General features: G+C 41.3%; 1 protein-coding gene across 1 annotated transcript in view; it reads right to left on the reverse strand.

The window, feature by feature from the left end:
* Window positions 1-9,023, reverse strand: part of LOC138953744 (proton-coupled folate transporter-like) — a 15,742-nt gene extending 6,719 nt beyond the window's left edge. The window contains exons 1-2 of the mRNA XM_070325633.1: window positions 8,805-9,023; window positions 849-2,044 (exon numbers count right to left, since the gene is read on the reverse strand). Coding sequence (XP_070181734.1) covers window positions 849-2,044; window positions 8,805-8,812 — 1,204 coding nt within the window. The 5' untranslated portion in view covers window positions 8,813-9,023. The remainder of the gene's footprint in view (window positions 1-848; window positions 2,045-8,804) is intronic.
* Between the last annotated feature and the right edge of the window lie 14,605 nt (window positions 9,024-23,628).

Below are 23,628 nucleotides of genomic sequence, written 5' to 3' on the forward strand. Positions count from 1 at the left end.
CCAGCACACTGGTTCCTGCACCTGTCACAGTCATAAGTCGCATAGAATCAATACAGCTCTCCCAGCACACTGGTTCCTGCACCTGTCACAGTCACAAGTCGCATAGAATCAATACAAATGTGTGATGTACATATGTATTTTGTTTGCTGTCCTTCTACTCATGTAGTTATTTCATTTCCTTCCTTCACTCATTACTTTATAATCCTATTGTTTGGAATTTCGGATTGCATCATCCCTGTGGAAAGCTAGCAGCAGCGAGTGTCGTTACCAAGGTGTGTGTGTGTGTTTAGGTGTACATGTAATCATCCACATGCACTCCTTGCACAATGACTGAGGTATTCCACATGCTATGGGGTTGTTATGGGGGTACTGGGTGGGACATGGATATTGCCTCTGAATCATCACATAAAGTTGACCCATGTCCATCCCAGTGTAACTGCAACACTCCATTCTGTTCCTCACCTAGACGCTTATCCAGGGGGACGTAATTCGGTTAACAAAACTCCCCCGCAAAAACCTTTTGCGCAACATTTTTACCATGACTCCGTTTCTTAGACTTGATTCTTTTATACACGTAGTTGAACGTGAGGACTGTGGTTCTGTCTGTCCACGTCTTTACTGATTTTCTCTCTTTCTGTTATCTCTACTTCTATTTGCTGACGAAGACCTTATGTCGAAGCCGGTCTTTGTAATTCCTGTTCATGTTTAAATGTCCATATTTCTGGTGAATACATTTTTTATTGTCATTTTGTTCATCTCTTGAAGGAAAAAGTTCCCCAGAACTCTTCCCATCCTACCAGCCCCTGCTAATGTGGAACAATATCAACATGTAGAAAATAAAATCTTACCAACAAAGATGAGCAGATCACTGGTGGCCAGGCCTTTCAACAGGTAGCCAGACGCCAGAGACAGGGAACCAATCAGAGCAAAGACGGGCTCTGAGATGCACCGCTTTCCGATAACGAGGAAGACCAGGACAAACACCCACTTGAAAAAAATGAGCCCCCCGTTGAAAAAGGTGATCTGCTCTTTGGGCCAGCAGAAGGGCTGGTGCAGTAGATACAACATGCCGAAGTTGGACTCCCCCATAAAAGCAGCAAGGACTGCCAGAAAGCAAAGGAGACAGATTATGAGCCTGAAGCGGCGCTTTAGAGGGGTGTCTTTGAAGTAGAACTCAACTGATTTGGCCAGAGTCCTCCAAGAGAACGGTTGTTGCCGGCGTTCTATGATTGTCTCTGGGATAAAAAAGAAAACGTAAAGAGTTGCAATGAAAATTTCTCCCAGTGCGGCTGCCATTGGCCAGACGTAACCCATCTCCTTGACCCATATGCCTGACGTTAACGTGCCGATGCTGGTAGAGACGGCAAGGGAAGCTTCAATGGCAGCTACTCGGAAGCCACGCTTCTTTCCCACGGCTGTGATGTCTGCAGCAATACCAAAAATGGCTGCCAGGAATAGGCCATAGCTTCCACTCAGCCCTTGAATAAAACTTGCAATGTACAGCAGATCAGGAGACAGGTTGTACAGAAAGATCATTAGAGTCAGCAGTTGAGACACCATGAGGCCAAAAAAACTTATGTAAAAGACAAATTTGCGGCCCAGTTTATCTGTCAGTGTGCCCAAAAGAAGAGCAGGAATGATGGCAGTGAAGTTGCAGACGAAGCTTGTGTACATCACATAGTTGTTTGTTCTGGACTGCACCAGCACCTCTATCTCGGAACTGTTGGTTTGTGAAGCGTTGGATGAACAAAATTCAGTGGTCGTGTTTGCCTTGTTGAAGCTGTATTGGTCGGAGAAATGGTCGAACAGCCAAAACTGCACAACAGGATACTGAGTGGTGACCGCCAGAAAGTACAGGAAAGTTGGAGCCTCTGGTAAGATGCAGCATTTGCCTTGGTGAACGACTGGCTCTGCTGTTAACAATAGAACATCATCCTCTTCTTGTCCTGTTATGCTGTCAATCGCATCGTCCTCGTCTTTATACTCCTCCACCGGAAAGTCTGTCTGATGTTGCGCTGCCATCTTTAATGACGTTGAACTCTGCCTAAAACAAAAATAATTCTTTTTAAGTTCATTTCAATTAGACACGTACTGCTTATTCAAAACTGAGGCAGTCTGTTAAGTTATTACCTATATGATAATGGACTCTGCCAGAAAAGAATCTTTTGGTGAGAATTTGTTTTCCTGTGTTAAAGCCATATGTACTCGATGACTATACACGCTAATTGCTTTACCAACAGCTGGAGACAGACTAAATTAAGTTCCCTGCAAAATATTGTGGTCTAGGACCCCTTAAATGTTGAGATATTTGAATTTTCATTTTGATCTGGATCGTCCTATTTATAGATTTGGCAACACATGTAACGTTGATGCAAGGGAGAGAACACCGCGGCTTTGTTGACATCCTCACTTTTTCAGAGGCTAGAACAAGCTGTAATGCATGTAAATGGTCCGCGCATGGTGACGTATCGTCATTATATGGTCTTATGGTGCGTTTGACATCGATTATGGGCAAACTACACTTTGTAAACACGGGAGTGCGTTAGTATGCCTTTAAACTGCTATTTCAACATGATCAAGTTGCCCTTGTCACAAAAGGTCAACTGTGGTGAAAGGACACACTTCACTGTTTCAGTGGTACCTGCCTCATAAGATTGAACATCTAAGAAAAGGATGATGTCTGTTGTCCACTGGTCTTCTGACTTTGATCAAAGTATACCTACCTTTCATAAGTGCACATTTACAACTTAGTCTCATTCAATATATCCTAACCTAACAGGTGTCATTGTAAACTTTTGTTGTGTCGTCTCAGGTTGACAGGTTCCCTTGTTTTCGAGTACATTCTAGTTCCACCTATCCTGCAACTGAGTTCTAACTGACTTAAGTGACAACCCCACACGGGGCATGACCGTACAGTGTATGTGAAAAGTACCTTTCAGTGTTTCAACAGCTCAACAATTCAGCGCAGATCCATTTGAATAGCACTAAATAGCATGACATGAGTCAATTTCACAGTGTAATTCATTTGTCATGCCCAAATGTAGGTACAGGGTTAAGCATCAGACTAGCACATGACTGCTGACACTCATCTTTAAATTCAATTTCACAATTCACATGTATTTGTGTATTTGTGAAAGCCAGTAATATGCCCTGACGGGCGCTGTGGTGGGGTGGTAAGACATCGGCCTCTTAATCGGAAGGTTGAGGGTTCAAAATCCCGCCCGCGGCCGCCTGGTGGGTTAAATGTGGAGATTTTTCCGATCTCCCAGGTCAACTTATGTGCAGACCTGCTAGTGGCTTATCCCCCTTCGTGTGTACATGCAAGCACAAGACCAAGTGCGCACGGAAAAGATCCTGTAATCCATGTCAGAGTTCGGTGGGTTATAGAAACACGAAAATAACCAGCATGCTTCCTCCGAAAGCGGCATATGGTTGTCTAAATGGCAGGGTAAAAACGGTCATACACGTAAAATTCCACTCGTACTAAAACACAAGTGTACGTGGGAGTTTCAGCCCACGAACGCAGAAGAAGAAGAAACAGAGGGACTGAAGACGCAACACATATACGCCTCTTCATCACACATATGCCTAGATGGAAAAACTTGGTTTATTTGTTTGGATCACAATCATTAAAACTTCTGCCTCTAACACAATACAACTTCACATGCGAGCTTGTAAGCTCCGGCACTTTGATGTTAACCACCCAGATAAAAGGGGGATTGGGGATATTTAACTGCTATTCTAATTACTTTCATGAGGTTGAAAAGTTTCAATGTAGTATATGTGACCTGAATGTTAATGAAACCAGAGAGAGAGAGAGAGAGAGAGAGAGAGAGAGAGAGAGAGAGAGAGAGAGAGAGAGAGAGAGAGAGAGAATTTGTAGTCTATCCTCATTCAAATAACTAGCGCACTGAACTGTGCAATTATGTTTTGTGAAACTATTCCTGTTATGTACAGAACTGCAATGCTCTCACATGTTTTTGTTACGTGTTACTGGATGCAGTGATATGCATCAAGCTTGAATTTCTCATTTGAGATAATGAAGTTGTCCATGCAGCATGCAAGGCTGTTGATTTTTGGTATTTGTCCAAGTGGTTGGATGCTCTTAATCCACATACAACCCGGACAGAAATGAGGTGGAGTACATGATCGCTGGCACGAGGAATGCATACATTTGTGGTTAATGATTTACCTGCATGCTGCTTTTCAGATGAGCTCATCGATCTTGGCTACAAAGTTCACATAAAAGACTGTTCTGTTTTACACAAACATCTGTTCAGAGAATGATGCTTAACCTGTTAATCATCATACATTCAAAACATTCATTAGTTTCACTACACAAAGAGTATATTGTTTGGCAACATGTGCAGTTGTCTATTGGTTCTGAAATATGAATACATGCACCTTTTGTTTCAATGCTGTCTATCTATTTTAATAAAGTAACAGCTGAGAATTGTGTTTGTTTCGTCGACAACAGCTGCCCCCAACTTGGGATCCAGCTGATGTGTTCCATTGTGTTTTAGTGTTCCAAGTTTGGTGTCTGTGTGGAAGCATAGGTCCTTTGTGTAATTTAACAGTTACAATGTTTCCAAAATATTTTTAAAACCTGCTTATAAACCAACTAGTGAAATCTGATGGCAGCATCAGAATTATTCAATAAACTTACTAATATTAATAACTATTGAATGCTAAACTCCAAAAGTTATAGAAATGACCACCATAGTATTTTTTTCTCTCTGAACTTTTCAGCAGATAACAAACCAGTGGAATGTTTTTATATTTAGTCAAGTTTTGACTAAATATTTTAACATCGAGGGGGAATCGAAACGAGGGTCGTGGTGTATGTGCGTGCGTGTGTGTGTGTGTGTGTGCGTGTGCGTGTGTGTGTGTGTGTAGAGCGATTCAGACTAAACTACTGGACCGATCTTTATGAAATTTGACATGAGAGTTCCTGGGTATGAAATCCCCGAACGTTTTTTTCATTTTTTTGATAAATGTCTTTGATGACGTCATATCCGGCTTTTCGTGAAAGTTGAGGCGGCACTGTCACGCCCTTATTTTTCAACCAAATTGGTTGAAATTTTGGTCAAGTACTCTTCGACGAAGCCCGGGGTTCGGTATTGCATTTCAGCTTGGTGGCTTAAAAATTAATTAATGACTTTGGTCATTAAAAATCAGAAAATTGTAAAAAAAAATAAAAATTTATAAAACGATCCAAATTTACGTTTATCTTATTCTCCATCATTTGCTGATTCCAAAAACATATAAATATGTTATATTCGGATTAAAAACAAGCTCTGAAAATTAAATATATAAAAATTATTATCAAATTTTTTTTTCGAAATCAATTTAAAAACACTTTCATCTTATTCCTTGTCGGTTCCTGATTCCAAAAATATATAGATATGATATGTTTGGATTAAAAACACGCTCAGAAAGTTAAAACGAAGAGAGGTACAGAAAAGCGTGCTATCCTTCTCAGCGCAACGAATACCCCGCTCTTCTTGTCAATTCCACGTGCACTGCCTATGCCACGGGCGGTGGAGTGACGATGCTACGAGTATACGGTCTTGCTGCGTTGCGTTGCGTTCAGTTTCATTCTGTGAGTTCGACAGCTACTTGACTAAATATTGTATTTTCGCCTTACGCGACTTGTTTTTTTCTCCTGAGGTGTGGGTGTGGGTGTGTGTGTGTGTATGTGTATGTGTGTGGTTGTATGAGTGTGTTTGTGTTTGTGTGTGTTTGTGTGTGTGTGTGTGTGTGTGTGTGTTTGCTTGCTTGGCCTTGAACATTATTGGGCAATGTGAATGAGATTCCCAAAACACTGCTTTATCAAAGCTTGAAAAGATGTCTGACGAGCGCAATGGCCTAGTTGTAAGACTCCGGCCTCCCAAGCGGAAGGTCGTGGGTTCGAATCTAGGCCGCGCCTGGAGGGTTAAGGGTGGAGATTTTTCCAATCTCCCAGGTCAACTTATGTGCTGACCTGCTAGAGCCTTATCCCCCTTCGTGTGTACACACAAGCACAAGACCAAGTGCGCACGGAAAAGATCCTGTAATCCATTTCGGTGGGTTATAGAAACACGAAAATACCCAGCATGCTTCCTCCGAAAGAGGCATATGGCTGCCTAAATGGTGGGGTAAAAACGGTCATACACGTAAAATTCCACTTGTGCAAAAACACGAGTGTGCGTGAGAGTTTCAGCCAATGAACGCAGAAGAAGAAGAAGAAAATAAGATGTCTTGTGTTGAGAACTAATCAACACAGAGAGATTCATCTGTTTAAACTGGATTCTAAATTCCAAACTGAGTGCTTGATCCCGTGAATGTGCAAGCTTAGCAAGCTAAAGGACCAAAGGAACCTTCACTTGGCTACAGTGGAACCTCCCTTTTAACTTTTTATCATTTTTACAAAATCAGGTAATAGAAAAAAAGGAGTCTTAAAATGAAGGTAAATTCACAGAGGTTATTGAACAAAAAATCTGAAAAAGTAAGTCTTAAAAGGGAGTAAGTCTTAAAAGGGAGTAAGTCTTAAAAGGGAGTAAGTCTAAAAAGGGAGTAAGTCTAAAAAGGGAGTAAGTCTTAAAAGGGAGTAAGTCTTAAAAGGGAGTAAGTCTTAAAAGGGAGTAAGTCTTAAAAGGGAGTAAGTCTTAAAAGGGAGTAAGTCTAAAAAGGGAGTAAGTCTTAAAAGGGAGTAAGTCTTAAAAGGGAGTAAGTCTAAAAAGGGAGTAAGTCTAAAAAGGGAGTAAGTCTTAAAAGGGAGTAAGTCTAAAAAGGGAGTAAGTCTTAAAAGGGAGTAAGTCTAAAAAGAGAGTAATTCTTAAAAGGGAGTAAGTCTTCTTCTTCTTCTTCTTCTGCGTTCGTGGGCTGAAACTCCCACGTACACTCGTGTTTTTTGCACGAGTGGAATTTTACGTGTACGACCGTTTTTTACCCCGCCATTTAGGCAGCCATACGCCGTTTTCGGAGGAAGCATGCTGGGTATTTTCGTGTTTCTATAACCCACCGAACTCTGACATGGATTACAGGATCTTTTTCGTGCGCACTTGGTCTTGTGCTTGCGTGTACACACGGGGGTGTTCGGACACCGAGGAGAGTCTGCACACAAAGTTGACTCTGAGAAATAAATCTCTCGCCGAACGTGGGGACGAACTCACGCTGACAGCGGCCAACTGGATACAAATCCAGCGCGCTACCGACTGAGCTACATCCCCGCCCGGAGTAAGTCTAAAAAGGGAGTAAGTCTTAAAAGGGAGTAAGTCTAAAAAGGGAGTAAGTCTTAAAAGGGAGTAAGTCTAAAAAGGGAGTAAGTCTTAAAAGGGAGTAAGTCTAAAAAGGGAGTAAGTCTAAAAAGGGAGTAAGTTTTAAAAGGGAGTAAGTCTAAAAAGGGAGTAAGTCTTAAAAGGGAGTAAATCTTAAAAGGGAGTAAGTCTTAAAAGGGAGTAAGTCTAAAAAGGGAGTAAGTCTTAAAAGGGAGTAAGTCTAAAAAGGGAGGAAGTCTTAAAAGGGAGTAAGTCTAAAAAGGGAGTAAGTCTAAAAAGGGAGTAAGTCTTAAAAGGGAGTAAGTCTAAAAAGGGAGTAAGTCTAAAAAGGGAGTAAGTCTTAAAAGGGAGTAAGTCTAAAAAGGGATGAAGTCTTAAAAGGGAGTAAGTCTTAAAAGGGAGTAAGTCTAAAAAGGGAGTAAGTCTTAAAAGGGAGTAAGTCTAAAAAGGGAGTAAGTCTTAAAAGGGAGTAAGTCTAAAAAGGGAGTAAGTCTTAAAAGGGAGTAAGTCTTAAAAGGGAGTAAGTCTAAAAAGGGAGTAAGTCTTAAAAGGGAGTAAGTTTTAAAAGGGGGGTTCCACTGTTATCGGATGATGAATACATATTAACAGCCGACAACAAAGCGATACTGTTGCTGGGTGGTGGACAAGAGGTCTTACTTGTACATGTACTACCCATGACACGCACATTAGTGTCAATGCTGCTGAAGGTTTTGACGATTGTTATAATTACGGTTTATTCAATCTTAATTAAAATGAAAACAACTAGTAGCTAGGCTGGTCTGCATTTATCTTCAAATACAGCAATCAGATCATTTTCAAACATTAAAAACAGTTGTACAAATAACGGTTTTATTGGTGTAGAAAATTGTCACATGACATACAAGTGCAAGATTGAGGATACCAGTTGCCATCAGGAAATACACCCTGCATTTTTCCTGGTCCAGGGAAAAACGTGTCTAAATGTGCACTACATGCACACACACTTCTTTTTTTTTAATGAATCAAACCCCTTCTGGCATACTATTAGTATCAAATGGTGAATTAAAAATAAACAAGAAATATACTGTCTGTATAAATACTATTTGTATGGGTACAACTACAAGAATTGAAATTGACCACTGATTAATCTTGACTTGCATCCCTAAAATAGTAGTACTAAGTAGAAATAAGTTGTTACTTAGGCCTTAAACGCTTGCCTCTATTTGGGAACGTACTTTATTATCTATTCACTGCTTACATTTGTTTGGGTCAAATTTGCTCTGAATTATTCGCAGGCACTACCCTCACAAAGTTTGCCACCCATACAGTCTATCTGCTCATCGTACAACATTACGGGACCGCTGTAATTTAAACCAAACGTTTGCACTTACCTGTTATCAATTACAATTTACATACCACTGTCATATTCTAAAGTTCTAGTTAATAGTCAAGCCCACATCACGCCTCCACCACAAAACACCGAAATGAAACCTTTATCAGTCAATTGTCGTTGACTTAATCTTATTTACACAGATATGAGATAACAGTTACAGCTTTTGGCCTTACCTGGTCATTCAGTTACTCTTCGCCCAAACAATGCCAATGGCTGTACAGTGGCTAAGCTTTTGTCCATGTTGTTCAAAACTTTCTCTCACATCCCACCCGCTCTGCAGACGACACAAGTGTGCTACGGCCACGAGCGCGTGACTTGACTAGTTATACAACATTAGATTGCTGCATCATTCCTTGCTAACATGCAGAACAACGTTTCGTAAGTGAAACTTTGACGCTGTGTGGTACGATGTAAACAACGGCTGTGTCACTCTGGCGTATTTTGTGTGTAAAGACTTTTCAGAGTTGCTCCCCCTAGACCGTGAGGACAGGAAAGCCTACGCCAGCCATTGCCATTCTTGTACGTGCGAATGTGTTACCCGCAAACGTTGTTCTGCAGATCTTTGGTTTGTCCTGAGTTGCAGGCAGACTGAGGCTTTAATCGCGGGGTTTGTGTAATCAGATTTTCTGAATCAAGGTAGATACAAATACAGCAAAAGAATAAAACTGGTCTGTCGATCATCTTATTGCAAAACTTGAGTGTTCTCCTGGTCAGATTTAAACTGACAAAATCATTGTCTATCTAACCGCATCAAAACAACTGATCAAGCAACCAACCAAACGCCCCCGCCCTCCCCTCCCCGCCACTCAATCAAAATAAAGAAAACATACATACCAGAAAAACATGTGTAGATAAACTACAGTCACATTCAAACTATCGCTCGTTATTAATCATAATAATAAAATTAGTTATTTCTAATCAAGTATGGCCCGTGACTGTAGGCAAATGAGGCAGGTCGAGAAAAAATATATCAACATGAGCCGTTAACTTTCGGTTTGTTATTGTTTTTATATAGTCACTGGTCAGTTTTCCTGCAAAAATATGTTAGCTCAGTTTCTGCTGAAGCTGAACACAGCCACTGACTGACATCGTTTGACTCAACACCGGCTTTGCGTTTGCCGAGTTACGGTTCTCCAGAGCCGAAGAGAGAGAGAGAGAGAGAGAGAGATTGTTTAACTCTATGGTAAACACGTGCTCCTTTCGCAAAGGTGCAACGCCCTGCATGTCTTTATGTGCCCACTCGGAAAGCAATCACATTAACCCAACATCTGAGTGTAAAAAAATTACAGGGTAAGTGCTGCTGGGACACCTTTTTAAGTTTTAACTCCGGAAAGTTTCAAAGTCGTCGCGCCGGTGTACTGTTGTCATATCCAGGTATCCATAGATGTAAGGCTAGGTTTGGTTAGTACCATAAGGCCAAAAAAAAAAATAGGTCTGTTTACGGTAACCCGACCGACCCTATTTTTTTCGCGCGACCCTAGACTTTTTTTTGGCATTTGGGGAAAAAAAAAAAATCTTGTTTTTTTGGCAAAATAACGTAAAAATATGGTTTTTTGAAAAAAAAAAAAAAAAAAAAAAAAAAAAAACCCGACCTACCGACCCTATTTTTTGGGCCTATGTTACCGTAAACAGACCTATTTTTTTTTTTGCCTAATGTACCTTAATAGTACACTGTATTTTGTGGAAATTGACGGTCAGTTTGATCACAACAAGGAATGTCGTTATACGCAAGACTGTGCATCTTGCCCCAGCTACACTATGTCAGGTGTCTCTGTTGTGTTTGTGTGTGTGTGTGAGTGTGTTTCAAGTTCAGCGTGAACAACATTCACTGGCTTTTCAAGGGCGACTAAAAACCCACCCGAAAGCGGCGTATGGCTGCCTTTATGGCGGCGTAAAAACGTTATACACATAAAATCCCACTCGTGCAAAAAAACACGAGTGTACGTGGGAGTTTCAGTCCATGAACGCAGAAGAAGAAGAAGAATGACTAAACTGAAAAAGTGTATTCGCTTCTCAGCATGTGTGTGTGTGTGTGTGTGTGTGTGTGTGTGTGGTGTGGTGTGGTGTGTAGGGTGTCTAAAATAAAAGTACCCCAAAAGACATTGGAACATCAGTACCGAGAAATGGAAAAACAGGCTAAGAGATCGGTACCTAGTCTAAAAATAGTGAACGGGAATTAAGGATTGACGCCACACGAAGGAAGGGAAATAAACGCAAAACACTGGAGAAGATAAGGAAGAGTTACTGAGAATGGATGTAGTGGATCTACAGAAAAACCAAAATCGGTTCAGCGCTGCGCGCTGAGAGCACGTGTTGAAAATTCTCATCGACCAGGTTGTGTCCGGGGTCTACTTGAATATGCCCACCAAATTTGAAGCAGATCCATCGAGAACTTTGGCCGTGCATCGCGAACACACACACACACAGACACACACACAGACAGACAGACAGACACACACACACACACACAGACAGACACAAATCGTATATATATATATATAGATACTAGAATGAATACCCGCTTCGCCGAGTACCCGGCTTCGCCGGGAAGAAGTAGAGCCGAATGATACCCGGCTTCGCCGGTGTCACGATTTCATCTTTCGCCTGTGTACATATTTCCCCCTCGATATATACTCAAGACTGAAATGTTGTTTCCTGGTAAAATTAAGAAGTGAAATTATTTATGGACGAAAAGCATGTCAGTTTCTTGCATGTGAAGAAAATGGTGGTGTACCGAGTGGTTACGTCCCTTGAGTAAGAGGATGAATCAAATTTCAAGTTAAATAAAAAAAAATTGGTTGGACAAATTTGGCCCCATGAATGTAAGGTACACAAGGTCGCTTATCAGTACTATCGAAGGGTGTTTTTTTGTTCAGTGTAGAGTTTATACTAGATCAACGAGGCCGAGAATCGAAAAAACAACACGGCGAAAGATGAAAACGTCACACCGGGAAGAAGTAGAGCCGATTACCCGGCTTCGCCGGGAAGAAGTAGAGGAATACCCGGCTTTGCCGGGATGAAAGCGTTGTGGACAGTGACCTTCTAAAAATAGTAACGGGAATATTCGGCTTCGCCGGGATGAAAGCGTTGTGGACAGTGGGAAACACTTTGATTTAAGGCCAAAGTGTGGAATATATATATATATACTAGAGGAATACCCGGCTTCGCCGGGGTGAATCGCGAGACAGAGACAGACAGCGTGGCGGTTCACCACAATCACCTTTGAAGGCGAAGTCCTTTCAAACGGGATTGAGAATTTTAGAGGTTATTTCTAAGCCCTATATTATCTGTTATGGCTTCTCAAATGCCAGAACATACAGACAAAAGCCGCCAGACCCCATCACAAACAGAACTCTACAATCCACAGGTGTTGCCTCCACACACACACACACACACACACACACACACACACACACACACACACACACACACACACACACACAGAAGCTGTATATATATATATATATATATATATATATATATATATATAAATATATAGAGATAGATGACAGTGGATTTTTCGATAAATAGATTCGACCTTTGCACTTTTACAGTGAGGACAACTTACGGGTACATGCAAGGAAAGCCCACAACTTCTAAGGCGAACAACTCTGCAAAGTCTGCTGTGAAGGGCGACGGTAGTCTCCCTGTCACACTCGACCCCCTTTGAATGAACTTTGTCCCCAAAGTTCCGAACCATGGACCCGCCAAGCTTAGGTCCCTCCCAGGTGGAATGGGAACAGCACGAAAATGATTCAGTGGCCTGAACATTTCATGTCGAGTCCCATCGCTGTCGACGACGCCAAATGTAACCGAGTGCCGAAACACCACAATCACCTTTGAAGGCGAAGTCCACTCAAACAGGATTGAGAATAACTGTTATGGCTTCTCACAGGAAGGCCTGAACATACAGACACACCAAATCCGCCAGACCACATCACAAACAGAACTCTACAATCCACAGGTGTTGCCCACACACACACACACACACACACACACACACACACACACACACACACACACACACACACACACACACACACACACACACACAGAAGCCGTATATATAGAGAATACTACATGGCTTGCTGTGTCGTACCAGATTTACACGAGTTGTTTTTTAAAATATTGAACTGCGAGCGAAAGCGAGCTGTTCACTATTTGAAAAAGCAACGAGTGTAAATCTGGTACGACACAGCAAGCCATGTAGTATTCTGTTTATCCTACATACTGTACTTACGTGTATTTTACTGAAAATGTCCTGCATTCGAGGCAGCTAAATTGAAGACGCTTGTTTTGGAACCTCGATCTCTTCTAAAGCCTCGTGCAATCTATTACGTCAAAGCAAAGAAACGTACGTCACTCTGAAAGTGTGGCGTGACGTGTTAGTTCTAAAGATTCATCGAGGGTAATTAGCGAGCGCAATTTGTGTTTCTATAATGACGTTTGTCTCGGTGACTTTGGCATCATACGCAGTGGAAAAGCAGGTCCCTGCCAGACTTGCTTGACATGACCTCATTTACATGATATACACACGTGTGATTTGAACGATTATTATCTCACGGGTGTCTCTCTCACGTATGTAGGATAAATATATGTATATCTATATCTATAAATATATAGAGATAGATGACAGTGTATTTTTCGCGTGGCTATAAATTGATTCGACCTTTTCACTTTTACAGTAAGGACAACTTACGGGTGCAAGGTAAGCGTTCTGGACAGTGCAGTGACATTCTAAAAATAGTAACGTAGTAACGGGAATATGGATTGACGCCACACGAAGGAAGGGAGATAAACACTGAAAACACTGGAGAAGATAAGGAAGAGTTACTGGGAATGGATCCATAAAAAAGCCAAAATCGGTTCAGCGCTGCGCGCTGAGAGCACGTGTTGAAATATCTCATCGACCAGGTTATGTCCGGGGTGTACCTGAATATGGCCACCAAATTTGAAACAGATCCATTGAGAACCTTGGGCGTGCATCGCGAACACAGAGACACACACACACACACACACACACACACACACACACACACACACACACAGAGACACAAGTCGTATATATATATATAACTAGATGAATACCTGCTTCGCCGAGTACGGCTGCGCCGGGAAGAAGTCGATCCGAATACCCGGCTGCGCCGGGGACCCGGCTATGCCGGGTGTACGCCGGCGTTGCCGGCGCACCGCACGGAGGAAGGGAGATAATCGCGGCTAAAAACACTGGAGAAGATAAGGAAGAGTTACTGGTAGTGGATCCAGACAAAAAAAACAAAATCGGTTCAGCACAAAAAACAAAATCGGTTCAGCGCTGCGCGCTGAGAGCACGTGTTGAAATATCTCATCGACCAGGTTGTGTCCCGGGTGTACCTGAATATGCCCACCAAATTTGAAGCAGATCCATCGAGAACTTTGGCCGTGCATCGCGCACAGACACACAGACAGACAGACAGACACACAGACAGACACACAGACACTAGTCGTATATATATATATATAGATAGATGTGTGTGTGTGTGTGTGTGTGTGTGTGTGGGTGTGTGTGTGTGTGTGTGTGGGTGTGTGTGTGTGTGTGTGTGTATGTGTGTGACAGCGTGTGTGTGTGTGTGTGTGTCAGTGTGTGTGTGTGAGTACGTGCGTGTGCGTGCGTGCGTGCACGCGTACGACCCAGTGTGTGTGTGTGTGGGTGTGGTGTCAGTGTGTGTGTCTAGGTGTGCGTTCGTGTGTTTGTGAGTGTGTATGTCTGTGTGTGTGACTTTTGCTTCCACTATTCTCGAACGTAATAAAAAGAACAAACGACATTATTGTTGACACAGACGGCACAAACTGAAGAAAACATATTTTCGTTTTAGCTAATACTAATATGGATACCAAAGTTTTATACTGTTATGAAACTGACAGGTTTTCCGGCGATTTTAAACAACAGATTTTTCAGGTGGTTATAAATACAACATGCATGCGTAATATCTTGGTGCGTAATACTGCCTTAAAAAAAAGATTACAAAAAAAGCTATGAAGCTAAGATATTTTTTCGCTTGTTGGCCCACATTTATTTTCCAATTAAAACAACAACAAAACCTATGCGGGAACAATCCCCGCTATGTTGTCCCTCTTCCTCGTAAACAGGAAACAATGCACCCAACACTTCTTTGACAAGGACATATTTTCAACAACGTCCATAAAAGGCACGAAGAAAGAAAACAAAACTGTCCGGGTCACGCTGTTTTGAGGCCAGCATCCTCTATTCAGTCATGCTTCACGGTAGGTGCCGAGGTGCACGAAGCAAAAGTGGGTGCCACTCAAACGGGAGAGAACAAACCGCGGGCAAGTTCTGCTTCGTTGAAATATGGGGCGGGGATGTAGCTCAGTCGGTAGCGCGCTGGATTTGTATCCAGTTGGCCGCTGTCAGCGTGAGTTCGTCCCCACGTTCGGCGAGAGATTTATTTCTCAGAGTCAACTTTGTGTGCAGACTCTCCTTGGTGTCACGTCCGAACACCCCCGTGTGTAGACGCAAGCACAAGACCAAGTACGCACGAAAAAGATCCTGTAATCCATGTCAGAGTTCGGTGGGTTATAGAAACACGAAAATACCCAGCATGCTTCCTCCGAAAGCGGCGTATGGCTGCCTAAATGGCCGCAGTAAAAACGGTCATACACGTAACATTCCACTCGTGCAAAACACGAACGCAGAAGAAGAAGAAGAAGAAAAAGAAGATTGGTTGAAATCACAACACATCTCAGTGTTTGCACCAATCCAACCCAGCGGGTGGCTCCCGTTTGGTTGGCCATTTTGTTGTGCCTTCAGCCCAGGCCGTTTAAATGTATTTCAAGTAGGGGAAGGGCCCCTAATATGGACCAATTTTTGTTTATTGCTGATAACTAGCTTGTTTTTGTGCGAAGAAGTTTCATTTTGTGGTTGGTAGTCCTTCTCTCTTAGTTTAACCGTTAGGCATAATTAGAGTGAAATAGCTTTGATACACATTCAGCAAAAAATTAAATACAGAAACAAATCACAAATGGTCCATATTAGGAGCCTGGGCGCCCAATATGGACCAGTGGAGCGGCCTTCACGAATCACTGTAAAAAGCCCCCTATACTTCAAAATAACATGATACAACTTAGTGTGCAAGTCAGACTAATTCAAATATGCTTTAGATTTAGCTGTTTCGGGTTGATGAGAGCATTATTTGAAGCACACCAGGAAACTGAAGAAGCTTATCAAAAACAGAGTGAAAATAAGTGAAATTATCAACTTCCACAAAAAAAAGACTATTTGTTATATTTTTTTAAATCTCGAGGGCTAGTTATAGGTTATTTTTAGCAAGCTTCTTTATGAATTTATTAAAATTGCCTTTATTTTTTATTTTCTTCGATTTGTTGAAGGTGGTCCATATTAGGGGACTCACACATACTTTGAGGTTTTGCTATTATTTTTTGTTTGCATTAGAAACTCGGGGTATACACTGCTAAAAATGTAACAAATACGGTCTTTGTTGTCATATATAGCCATTTTTGTGTGATAAAAGCTTTGGCTGAGGACAGAAACGAGTCCGTTTTAGGCGGCAAATTTAGAGCAAACGCTGCCAAAAGTGAAAAAAAGCGAAAAAGCCTAACGGTTTTGAGGTTTGTTTTTCTTCAACTGTTTTGACATGTACAACTTATCCAGAGAGGGTGAATAAAGCGAATGAAATTGTTTTGAGCGCTCTAGCGCCGTTAGTTTGTCAGAACAGAAGGTGGTCCATATTAGGAGCCGGTCCATATTAGGAGCCCTTCCCCTAAAGTGCACAACGAAAACATGGACGATGTGCACGAGAAAGTCACCAACAAGGTGGGAGCCAGCCACGGTGTTGGATTGATTAAAATAAAGATTTTTTTTATGATTTCAACGAATCACACTCCGTGGTTTGGTCTCTCCCGCTCAGTTGGGTAGCAAGATTACACCAACCGGTGCTTCTCTCTGTGCATGTTTAACTTTCGATGTTAGTAAAAAAACTAAACTTGACTAAATGTAAAAAGAAAAAAGAAATTAAACAGTTTAAAGCTCCAGTATGTCTCAAATGGTTTACAAAACGATTTAAATCTTCTAATGAAAAAAGCAGTTATAACCTTATGGAACACACTTGCAGTATCATTTAATAGCAATTAATGAAACAGTTCGTTTGAATTGCTATTTAGCTCGCGTAAACCACACACCAGATTTCGTGGTTTATCTACCCCTGAGCCATCGTGAACCCGTGTGATCTACTTTCCTTTTTTTCACAATTTAGTCGTCAGTTTTTGATTTCAATGCGACTGGCTGTATCTGCAATAGCACGTTAATTAAAGTGTACCTCTGATTATAAAACGCAACAAGCGGCTGCGAGTCACACGAACTTGTCGGCGGCGGCTGGCTTCAAAGAAAGCGAGCGCTATGCATACAAATCGTATGCTTTGAGACACGACCTTTCGTGACCCTGCTTCCGGGCAATCTTTTTTAAAACTTTCAAAACTTCAAATTGTACTGATCTTGTCTTGATGAAAAAAGAATTCTTTTATGAGAATGTTTGTGTTACAAGCTGTCAATTTAATATTTAGATTTTAAATGTTAATTCTAGCGCCAAAACGATTGTAGATCAGACGGTCCACGTAAATAAATTCTTTGAAAATGTCTCACTCTCGACGGAAAGCAGCCAGGATGTTCCCGTTCGGTGAGCGTTCAAATGGAAGGGTGTTTGTACTGTGTGTAAAAGCCTGACAGTATCTGTGATGGTTTACGGGAGGCTTACTGTGCCTTTAAGTAAATCATCAGCTCAACATATGGTGCAGGGGACGGACAGCACCTTTAAAGCGTTTCCGAAAGTACTAAAGTCGCCCCGGGATTATGCGGCATTGAAAGTGGCCACCACTGAGAGTGAAGTGTGACTCAACAATAAAACTTCACACTGCACTCTCTCCTCCCGCTCCGGCCCTCAGCATGATACCACAGTGTCAAAGCACAGCCAGCTCATTTAAAGGGATAATTATTACGTGTATCTGAGAAAAGAGGCCCCCAGACCGCTTCCAAAATGTTACCATGTGATTCTGCGTTACAAATAGTGCTACCGCGTAGGAGGTCTGCCTTCATTATCACTGATTCATTTGTCAAAAGTTAGTGTTTTTAAAGCTTAATCAAATGTCGTATAATCGGCGAAGAAAGGGCACTCTTTTTGAGGGTTGGATTGGGGTACTTCCACTGAGTTACTTCGATTCTTGTTTGTGTACGTGATGCGGTTACTAGGCCGCGGCGTCATAGATGGTGCTGGCCGTATTGCCACATGGCGGCGCTTCTGCACTACTTATTGTTTCCAACGCCGGAGAGAAGCGGCGCCCTGAAGCACATTCACTCACTTTGATTGGAATAACTACCATACTTGTGGTGCGTTTTACAGAAAATCATGCCATGTGCGACTAGATTAAGTAGATTCCCCAGATCCTTCAGCTTCGTCAAATTCGCAAGAATTTCCCCCCAAACGGCCAGATTAATAGCATCCATTAAAGGGACAGTTCAGTTCTACTTCGTAAACAATCCATAGTCTAGTTTTGAACGACAATTTCGCGGAGTTATGAGATCGTGATGTATATGTCCGCAGATGACATTTGGATCTGTAGTCTAGCTTTAGAAAAATGATAAACGAATCCGTCATCTAGCTTTCAACGAAACGTTCATATGCATATATACAAAAATACACAAAGATGATCCGGATTTGCACTCACATTCAAGCATACTCGTTAACCTTGTCGTGTTCTGTCATGGTTGTGTTCTTAGTAAATTAGCTTGCCAATGAGAGTCAAAGAAAGGATTCCGGATCTTTTTCTGCTTGTTCTTTTTGAATGCTGAATTCACACGTTGTGATAAGTTTTTGAGACGAATCTGGCGGTCCTCTGTATTTTGTTCAAGGGCTGTATAGCACTGGTTTTCTTGCAGTAAAACGTTTATGGCAACATCTCGTCTGGATGGCAGACACATTAATTGTGAATATGAGTGTGTTCGTGAGAACATGACCATGACTACATGTGAGTGCGAAGGAATTAAGATCCATCACTGACGCAAGCTGGGTTCCTTGCAACCTGCATTTTAGAAGTAATTACGTATAATAGGGAATGTTTCTTCATTTACAACAAACTGTTTCTTCTAATTTTAATCTGTGGCAGATCTGAAGGTATCTGCAGGATAATATTTTAGCACCGATATTTTGGGCACACTTAAAAGTGAAAGAGTCATCAGGTAGGCTAAGGGTCGACTTCCAGTTTCTCTCTCTGTTTTAACGTCAAGCATGCATATTGCTTAGAACTGCGTACTAAATTAATTTTAATTGTGAGCCCTCAAGCAAAAACAATACAACTCTTCTTACAAATGACACGGTAATCGAGCAAAGCTATAGATCCATAGTAGGAGTATCACTTTAGTGCAGAAACTGAGTTCCGAAAAGAGCCAAGTAAACAGAAAAGCAGCCGCTGTCATTGGGGTCGTACGTAACTCGGGCACTTACAGGAACAGTTCTCAGCACGTTATGTCCGTACAGTCTGGAGACCTGAAACAGTGGCAGAATTAACTGATTTGTCGAGTGATCCGTGGATCTGAAATATTGGCGGAATTAACTCACCAAGCACTCCGGGGGAACTGAAATATTGGCGGAATTAACTCACCAAGCGCTCCGTGGGATCTGAAATATTGGCGGAATTAAGCGCTCCGTGGGATGATCTGAAATACTGGCAGAGTTAACTCACCAAGCGCTCCGTAGGAACTGAAATATTGACAGAATTAACTCACCAAGCGCAGGAACTGAAATATTGGCAGAATTAACTCACCAAGCGCAGGAACTGAAATATTGGCAGAATTAACTCACCAAGCGCAGGAACTGAAATATTGGCAGAATTAACTCACCAAGCGCAGGAACTGAAATATTGGCAGAATTAACTCACCAAGTGCAGGAACTGAAATATTGGCAGAATTAACTCACCAAGCGCAGGAACTGAAATATTGGCAGAATTAACTCACCAAGCGCAGGGACTGTAATATTGGCAGAATTAACTCTCCGAGTGCCCGTTTAAAATAACCCCGGTGGCCTACGTAACATTATGTCTGGAGAAATGTTCGTCGAGTGCAGATCAATTTAGACACAGCCCTTTTAACAGACAGAACCTTTATCTGGCAGGCACAGAAATTGAAGTAGGGGAAGGGCCCCTAATATGGACCACTTTTTGTTTATTGCTGATAACTAGCATGTTTTCTTGCGAAGAAGTTTCATTTTGTGGTTGGTAGTCCTTCTCTCTTCGTTTAACAGTTAGGCCTAATTAGAGCGAAATAGCTTTGATAGACCTTCAGCAAAAATTAAATACAGAAACAAATCACAAATGGTCCATATTAGGAGCCTGGGCGCCCAATATGGACCAGTGAAGCGGCCTTCACGAATCACTGTAAAAAGCCCCATATACTTCAAAATAACATGATACAACTTAGTGTGCAAGTCAGACTAATTCAAATATGCTTTATATTTAGCTGTTTCGGGTTGATGAGAGCATTATTTGAAGCAAACCAGGAAAATGAAGAAGCTTATCAAAAACAGAGTGAAAATAAGTGGAATTATCAACTTACAAAAAAAAAATACTATTTGTTATATTTTTTTGAAATCTCGAGGGCTAGTTATAGGTTATTTTCAGCAAGCTTCTTAATGAATTAATTAAAATTGCCTGTAGTTTTTATTTTCTTCGATTTGTTGAAGGTGGTCCATATTAGGGGACTCACACATACTTTGAGGTTTTGCTATTATTTTTTGTTTGCAGTAGAAACTCGTGGTACACACTGTTAAAATGTAACAAATACTGTCTTAGCTGTCATATATAGCCAATTTTGTGTTATGAAAGCTTTGGCTGGGGACAGAAACGAGTCCGTTTTAGGCGGCACATTTAGAGTGAACACTGCCAAAAGTGATAAAAAACGAAAAAGCCTAACGGTTTTGAGGTTTGTGTTTCTGCAACTGTTTTGACATGTGCAACTTTTCCAGAGAGGGTGAATAAAGCGAATGAAATTGTTTTGAGCGCTCTAGCGCCGTTAGTTTGTCAGAACAGGAGGTGGTCCATATTAGGAGCAGGTCCATATTAGGAGCCTTTCCCCTAGTTCATCCAGCAACTGGTTTTTTTCTTTTTAAAGGGCACGTCAAATTTAAAATGATATATAGATCGATTTTTAAGAAGAAACGGGTATATTTCGCACTGCACGAAGATTGTTTAAAGGCTGCCATATTCGTAGCGTTCATTAATTAATTAATGTTTACATGTGACAATAATGTTATAAAACTGTGCCTAAGGGGATATAATAACGATTGGCTGTAGCTTTCGAACACAGAAAAAATTATTTCAGTATTGCAAAGTGGTGTTGATAGTGTCGAATGTAAACAGAACAGTCTCAAACGCCATCTTTGGTTTACGAAACGTCACGAAGTGACGTCAACGGTCTAAAAATAGCCCAAGTCCTGGAGAACTGTTGCTAAACAATGCAATAAAGAATTAATTATTTCTCGTAATTGGTAAGGACTTCAAACCTAAAACTTTGCAGGCAGCTTAATTTATACATCCCCGCAACGATGGGAAAAGCCCTGGAAGTAATTAAACTAATTAAATAGGACTATGTCAACCTTTAAGATATGTAGGAAATCTGGTTCGTCTGGTTTCATGACTGATAGTTATAAATATGGGTGTCGTTATCTTGGATTTGGTCTTTACAAATGTGTCCTGTCACGACGTATTGTTTGTGGAATCTGAGTTTTCAGAACTACGTACTGTCACGCGAAAGGCCAAATTTAGAATCATTCCTTCTTTTGCGAGTTTAAGGTTTGCACACTAGCTTGTATTTGATGTCATTTGGAATTAATGTTCCGTTTAAAGATAATTTCTTTCCCACGTAAAACGTCTTTTTTTCCATCGCAGGCTATTATAATGGATATTATACGACTACTCCTCAATTTGTACTTTTACCAACCAGAAGCCAAATTGCCCACTCACATATTGTGTTTTTTTGGTTCAAATAATAATTATACTCACAACCTTTTCTTTTATTCACTGAATAGACGAGGGTCGGAAACAGTAATTCCGGTAATTTGACTAAATAAAAGTTGTGCCTCAGAGAGGTAAACACGCGCCGCTGATCAGTGGTGGTTTTATAGCGATCGTGTTGCCTCAGTGAATAACTATGGAAAGCCGTTTGGCTCATAACCTATACGCGCGTAAGAAATACTTCATACGCACGTAAGAAATACTTCATACGCGCGTAAGAAATAATTCATACGCGCGTAAGGGATAATTCATAGGGGGGTAAGAAATACTTCATTAACATTGAAATAATTCATACGCGCGTAAGAAATCAGCGGTGCAGTAAAACTTGAATCGGAAAATGTACGACTTTGCCACGTGCTTTGGCCTTACAAACAAATTTAGAATGTTACTGTTAAAAAAGTGAAGAGGGAGCCTTAAAATGGGGGTACATTTAAAGAGGTTATGAACAGAATATATGTATTTTATGTCTGTGATCGCTTGACACTGCATGGCAATTTTCCTTGATTTTATAAGGACAGTACACTTTTGAGTCTTTGAGTCTTTGAATATATGAGAAAGCAGGCTCTTAAAAGGGATGGTCTTCAATATAGGGGGTTCCACAGTATTTCGAAGGAGCCCAAGTCTACCAAAGCCAAACAACAACAAAAACAGAGTTTTTCCCGGAATTCCTCTTCAGCTTCACTATAGCTACTTCCTACAAAAACTTTTATTTCATAAATGAAAGCTTATTGTCTGAACATGTTTTCTGCAAGCATGTATCTTTTACAAATTTCAACAACAGTTTTGAAAGGAGTCGTATTTTTCTTAGCTCGTAAACTTTGTCTGTCTGTGTGTTCGTTCGTTCGTTCGTTCGTTCGTTCGTATGTTCGGAAGTAGGATCAACTGGATGTGTGAGCGGTGTTTTTTCCTGGTGTATTTGTTCATTTTTGTGCCACACAAAGTCAGTCTAAAGTGCCTTTTTTGCAATGAAAAAAATATAACTTTGGTATGCCTCAGTTTTTTTGGACATCTGTTTCAGCTACCCTGGAAGTTTATCCTTTGTCTGAGATGAATGATCGTGCAACCATCCAACGGTGATTAACTGTCTTTGTTTTAGTGATCTATTTTTATTTTTATTTTTATTCATAATTAATGGCGTTATAAAAACCTCGTTTCACAACGAGTCGCTTGGTTTATGAAAGCGTCACGTCACGTGGCCCTGTAACTGGTTGAATCATCGAAACACGTGATATACGCATGATAAGCGGTTTGTTTTCGGTTCTTTGAGAATTTTGACAGACAGGAAATCGTATCCTTAGTTGACATGCATATCAAAGTCTTGTAGACCCAGCATCAGTTTGTGCTGGCTTCGACCAGTCATAAATTATAGTCTTATAATTTTGAGCAGGATTCAAAATGGATATCGTGCCGCACTGATATATCGGAGACTGCATTTTCACAGTAATATAATAGATATGCTGTCACCAGAGAGTGTGCCATGCACTTGCTACTCTGTTTCTTCCCTGTGGGACAACCATTTTACTACTTTACAGTCTGTGTCCAGGTTCTGCATCGTTGGTTGTGGGGGTTTTTTGCATGCAAATGTGGCTAAGAGGGAGGGGGAGGTGGGGGAGGGTGGTTAAAGCAGAAACAATCACCAGAAAAGAACATCTACAATTAAAAAAACATTCTTTTGTTGTTTTCGTGCAAGAAACTGGTGGTCCATCCACGGTTACGAGGACTCCGAACTGATAAAAATTACGTTTAGTATTGAGACCGGCCATACTACAATTCTGATCAGTTCTGTTCCAGTTCAGTTGAGCATTGTGTCCCTTTGCGGTCCAGGGGCATTCATTTCCATGCTAATTGAACTCAAAATCCGTAGTCGTCGCGGTCACAAGGTGCATGTGTTTCATGCCGTCTCATTATGTTCTTGGTCTCCCT

The sequence above is a fragment of the Littorina saxatilis genome, linkage group LG17 (genome assembly GCF_037325665.1).
Source record: "Littorina saxatilis isolate snail1 linkage group LG17, US_GU_Lsax_2.0, whole genome shotgun sequence".
In the NCBI taxonomy this organism is placed as follows: Eukaryota; Metazoa; Mollusca; class Gastropoda; order Littorinimorpha; family Littorinidae; genus Littorina; species Littorina saxatilis.